This window comes from Pteropus alecto, unplaced genomic scaffold (genome assembly GCF_000325575.1).
Source record: "Pteropus alecto unplaced genomic scaffold, ASM32557v1 scaffold214, whole genome shotgun sequence".
Lineage (NCBI taxonomy): Eukaryota > Metazoa > Chordata > Mammalia > Chiroptera > Pteropodidae > Pteropus > Pteropus alecto.
The window spans coordinates 570,074-575,936 of record NW_006435787.1 but is presented as its reverse complement, the minus strand read 5'-3'; the positions used below and the strand labels follow the sequence as shown (position 1 = coordinate 575,936).

The 5,863-nt window shown below is 62.8% G+C and overlaps 1 protein-coding gene across 1 annotated transcript in view; it reads right to left on the bottom strand.

Annotated features, from left to right (window-relative positions):
* ADCY1 (adenylate cyclase 1) overlaps window positions 1-5,863 on the bottom strand; it is a 37,335-nt gene that overhangs the window by 30,047 nt on the left and 1,425 nt on the right. Inside the window, exon 2 of the mRNA XM_025046483.1 lies at window positions 2-122. Within this exon, the coding sequence (XP_024902251.1) occupies window positions 2-86 (85 nt within the window). The 5' untranslated portion in view covers window positions 87-122. The remainder of the gene's footprint in view (window position 1; window positions 123-5,863) is intronic.

Genomic DNA, 5,863 nt, shown 5'->3' with positions numbered 1-5,863 from the left:
CCCCGGTCCTCGATGCAGTTCCGGGCCTGCAGAAAGGCTCTCCGCTGGGAGCGCTCGGCCAGGACCCTCACGAAGACGCCGTACATGTTCACGCCCACGAAGAGCAGGGCGTTGGCGCCGAGCTGGGAGGGAGAGAGCGACGCGTGTGGGCGGCCCGGCTGCGGGGACCCCGACCGCCCACGACGAGCAGCGGCGGAACCACCGGCCCCTGCCCCGCAGGGCTGCGAGCACCGTTCGGACGTGGGTCTTTGCGTCTGATTAAACGCAGGCACCTCGGGCAAGTCCCTGGGGTCATCCCTGGGGTCACCGCTCCTCCTGGACTACCCAGAAATCTGCCCCACACAGGACCGGCTGCCACCCACGACCGCAGTCAGAGCCGGTAGGGCGGGGTGGGCGGCAGGCTATGGCCACAGGGCACCTCCGGGGACCCCATGGTGAGGGCGGGACGGACGGACTGGACGAGCTGCAGGACAAGAAGGGGACCCAGGGGCTGTGTGGAGAACCAGCAGCCCCTGGACATGGACCGGAGACGGGGGTTGGGGAGCAGGGGACTTGGGGCATGCGGGTCTCCAGCCTCGAGGGGCAGAGGCCACGACAGAGACATGAGGAAACACAGAGGTATTGGACCGCACGCGTCCAGCTCCAGGTGCATGTGACAGCCTCAAACACATGTCCCCTGGGTGGGTGGCCATATGGGACTGCAGTCGGCAGTGACTTCCACCTAGAGACCTTAAAGCTGTTCACAGGAGGGGACAGGAGACCGAGGGCCACGAATCTACACACCCCAGCGCTTAACCGACATCAAAAAACAAGAGTGAACTCTTGTAAACAACGTGAATGGAGCCACTTTAAAAGGGAGCCGGAGCTGCCGCCCCAGAGGGACCCGCCCGGTCCGTCCGATGCCACAAACCTTTGGATGTTAAAACAGGACAAAATGATCTTTGGACAGAGCCTAAAGCAACACTGTATCCCAAAGAACTGTTTGCAAGGATAACAAAAAAAGCAGATATTATGACTTCCCGACCTAGACAGGACCGAAAATTAAAAACATTGTTTGGAATCAGCATCGCTGTTACGTTATCTGCACCAATAGCAATGCCTTCCTCCTCTAGGTATAATTGTCCCCTTCCCTTTGTCATAAACACCCCTCGCCTTGGCCTTCTCATCAGACAACTATTTGGGCTTCTACCTGAATCAGTGCGGCCCGAAGAGCTCTTCTCATTGATCTCGATAAATGCTGTGGCCCCTCACTTTGAAAGGCTTTTATTCTTTAGGTTGACACTTGACCCATCCAGCCCCATGCACACCTGGCTGAGTGGGCACACACACCTTCACATCTCAGACACGCCGGGGGAAAACACCCGTCCTGGGGCCACCTCACAAAAACCCTCTGCCAGCCAGAGGTCGGGCAGCGATCCCCTGTGAGGGGTCTAAGGGAGAGGCTGAGAGTCCCCTAAAAACAGTGCCCACTCTGACCCAGATCGCCCCCATGTAACCTGATCGTCCCATGTGACTTGATCAACCCCATGTGACCTGATCAACCCCATGTGACCTGGTCATCCCCATGCGACCTGGTCATCTCTATCTGACCCCGATCACCTTCACTGTGACCTGGTCATCTCTAGTCCCTCTAAACCTGGGCGCTGTCCCCTGGCTGGAGTGCTCCATGGGTGAACCAGGGGCAGGCTGGCTTCAGCGGTGCCCATACCAGCTTCTCGGCAGGCTGGGTGGCCAGCCTTGGCTGTGCCTGGGGGCCTGCACTGGGCCCCGGTGATGGGGCAGTTCCTGTCCTGCGACAGACCGTCTATTGTACCTGGGCGCACGCACATGCCGGTCTGCTGGCGAGGCACTTGTCCGGTGGCCGCTGGAAGGCCGGCAAGCACGGAACGAGGAGACGCGTCTCTGCAGAGTCGGCGTTTAGACCATGTGAGTGCGTTTAGGGGCCGCGGGCACGTCCCCACAAACCACGGTCCTCGTCCCAGGAGACACGGTCATCCCGGCTTCTGCACACCCATCCCTGCCTTACTGAATGTCAGGACACGCAGAACAGGTGGCGCCCCCCCCGGACACCCCCGCCCAACACCCCGGTCCCTGAGGGCCCCACGGCGGAGCTCCCAGCTGTCGCCTCCTTGGGAGGGGCCCAAGGAGGCGCTAAGGCACCAGGTCGGCCCAGCTCAGGGCTCAGGACGACGAAAGTCGTGCTCGCAGACCAGGCTTTTCCAGAAAGTGGGCCCACCACGATGTGGGAGGGTAGGCACCCCACCGAGATCAGGGTGGAGCAGAGGGGCTGAGGGGCAGCCTAGGGAGGGGACAGAGGGCCAGGGAGGCAGGACGGTGTGGCTGAGGGGCCGGGTCACCGGGAGCCCCACCTGGTCACCCCTCCACACACGCCTTCATCACACTTCCCTCTACTCGGCCACAGTGAACCCAGGGAAACCAAAGGCCAGCTGTGGAGTCACAAGTACCTGGGTGCCCGTCAACACTGTGTGAGCTGCCACCTGCCCGAGGGTTGGCGTCAGTGGGCAGGGTGGGGCCTCCCCTGCTTGGTGCCCGTATTCACACACCCGGGAGCCTCTCTGCACCCCGACCTACTACAGAAAGGCAGACGCTGCCTGCACACCTGCTTCCCACCCCTCCTCCACCCACACACACCCGTGATCAGCGGCCTTGGCAGTGATGAGTGGCAACACAGAGACGGCTGTGTTTACACGTCGCCTGCTGGCAGGCATGGCCGAAGGGGGTATTGGATCACTGGCAGCCAAACAGGCTGGGAGAGACCCAAGCTCGGGGAAGGGCACATGTTGGGGTGAACACAGGAGCCGCACTAGGTGGCAGGGTCACATGATGAGGCTGGAGCAGGAACGGGCACAGGCTGGCTAGGGAGGGGCGGCCAACCCACTGCCTCTCAGGCCCCTCCACCTGGTCTCGGGATTTCGGTGTGGCCAAGCAGGCTGGCCTGTGAGAGTCAGCACCCTGAGACCCTGCTGCCCTGTGCTCAGCCACCCATCTGTCATCCATCCATCCATCCATTCATCCCTCCATCCATCAGCCATCCTTCCATCCAACTATCCATCCACCCATCTGTCTTCCATCTATCCATCCATTCATCCATCCAACCATCCACCTACCCATCTATCATCCATCCATCCCCCCACCCATCCATCATCCATCCCTCCATCCACCCACCTCTCCATCCGTCCGTCCACCCACCCACAGGCCCAGTAGTTAATCAGGACTGCAGGGCTTCGCTGTGGGCAGAGGGTGGGCCACACCCAGGAGGCAGAATCTGGAGGCCGAACAAGGACCAAAAGCTGCAGATGGAAGCAAAGCCCCCCACCGAACCGGGAGTCCCCAGCAGCAGTGGGTGGGAAGCTGTTTGCAGGCCACTTGGAGATGGCGGATGATGGTGCCGATCTCACCATGACAAGAGCACAGGGGCCAGGTGTGTGCTGCTTCTAGAACTCACAGTCCTGCGGCGAGGCCTGCCGCTGCTCGTGTTTTCAGGGAAGACACAGGTCTAGAGAGGTTAAACCTCCCTGAGGTCGCAAGGCCGGTAGCGGCTGTCACGTTCCAAACGGAGGCATATAACCCCAGCACCTGCCCTACCAGGTGCCCTCTGTGGATCCAGGCACTTGGTGGGTGGTCCCTGGGGGTCCCATGGACCCTATACAGAGGCCATGAGGGGCTTCGGGGCTGCCAGGCTTGTGGCCAGTGGGAGGACAGCCATGGCCTCATCCTCCTTGTCCTCCCCACAGGACTGGAGTAGAGGCTGAGAGGGAGGGGCCCAGGACAGGCAGCACCAAATGCCAGGTGAGGTCAAGTACCAGGCGGGGTCGAGTGCCCGGCGGGGGTCAAGTGCCAGGAGGAACAACCAGGGCAAGGGCAGCAGGATGGTCTCAGAACAGCAGGGATTCGGAACAACGACCCCTCTCAAGTGCTGAGCAGTCAGGGGCAGCCATGACCGAGGCACCGAGAAGACTGAGCAGATGGTTGAGAAAGGTGCGCTCTGAGGCCGATGCAGACGGCGGAGCCCCCGCCACACCCCCGGGACCAAGGGGTCTGGGAAGACTCAGGGCCAAAGGGGGGCGGTCCCAGGCTGCGGGGCCGCTGGAGCCACAGGAGCCACATGAGGAGCCCTTAGGAGAGGCCTGCACCAGAGGCCAGCGTCCACCTTTCAGAGGAAGTGAAAAGTGGACCCCAGCTTTTGAAATAAAAACTATAATTAGGAAAAACAGAAACCTCCCTTTGGAGATTTTCTCAACACTGCGGCTTCCTTTCTCCCATCTCTGAGATTAGATGGGAACAGGAAGTGGATAGGGTCATAAAACGGCGGGCGTGTCCCTTTGCAGAGATAAGCAGCCACCGGGTCCTCTGCCTTGGCCGATCAAGGACACACAGACAGAAGCAGCTTCTCCCTCCCATTTCTTTGCACCCGCATCCTCCCTGCGAGGAGGGGGCCGGAGGGGGCCGGCCAGCCGTTAGGGCCCTGCTCACGGCTCTCCTGAGCCAAGCCCCTGCCCCTCCCGAGGCCTGGACGTCCCCTCCGGCAGAGGACAGGCTGCGGACGACACATCAAAACATGTGCTCAGGGCGGGGACACCCTGCCCTGCACGGTGTAGGGGGCAGGAGGGAGCACCCAGCACTTCCGGTGACCCTGATCCACCACAGGCAGGAGTCCTGTCCCCTGCATGGGGACCCCGCACTCACTTTCTGCATGCCCTCAGGTCCCCGGAATCGGCCCAGCCTGGCCTGGGCTCTGCAGAGCCCCACAATCCACAGGCTGCACCCCTAGACCCCACACACCGGGGGACCAGAAGACTGCTGCAGGGAACCCCAAGATCCTCCTTCTGGGGAGCACAGGTGCTGGGAGCCCGCCCCGACACCGGCCTCGGTCCCCAGCGCGCCCAGCGTCCAGCACGCGTATGCCACACGGCATTTGTGCAGCACCGGCCCGGCGGCCCCAAGCTCCCGGCCTCCTTCGGCCTCTCTCAGGCCCCCGCTGCCCTCGGTCCGAGGAAGCCACTGCCAGCAGGTGACTGCGCTGCGGGGCACGGAGGCGGCAGGGCAGGGAGGAGCGTGCGCGTGCTTCGTGAACGTGGGTGCCTCGGCCGTCTGGGGCCGGACTCCCAGGCATCAGCAGCTGGGGGCAGGGTGCCTGAGCACCACCCGGTCCCCTCGCCACGTGCTGCTCTGCGCCCGCCCCACTGATCCATTGATCCGTCACTGTCACCACCCCTCGGGAACCTGAATGCGTTCGGAAGAAGCCGAACATTTGGCAGTGGCAGATTTCCAGCCCGAGCTTTGCCGCCACAGAACCTTCGCCACAGCCCGGCTGGCAGCCTGGACGCCCTTGGCGCAGGTGGGGAAACTGAGGCTCCACATCGCCCAGGAGGGCACAGCCGGGGCTGTGGACCCCAGAGGCCTGCTCCCTGGGAACCGCCCAGAACCAGACCTCCCCGAGATGCGCCCCTCATCAGGGAGGGGCAGAGGTCTCCGTGAGGCTCCTCTGCACCCTGCCCTCGCTCATCTTCTCCCTCGCCAATGGGGCGACTGGAGGCTGCGTAGGGCCCTCGATTTAAGGAGAAGCTGACAACAGTCTTCCGCGGAGCCAGCCGGACTCCTGGCAGGTGGGCTCAGGGCCCCGCCCACAGCTGACCTGGCCCTGTGCCTCTCTTCTGGTCCTCGCGGGACGATGTCCCGGCTGGGGGGCCAAGCACACACAGAGGGGAGGTGAGTGGGGGGAGGGCTGCAGGAGTGACCCCTGAGGAGGTCAAGCAAGGCCAGGTGCCACCCACAGGAGCTAAGCAAGAGGCCTGCTGAAGGACTCTAGCTCTGAACTGGACCCCACCCTCCGCCGCGCCCC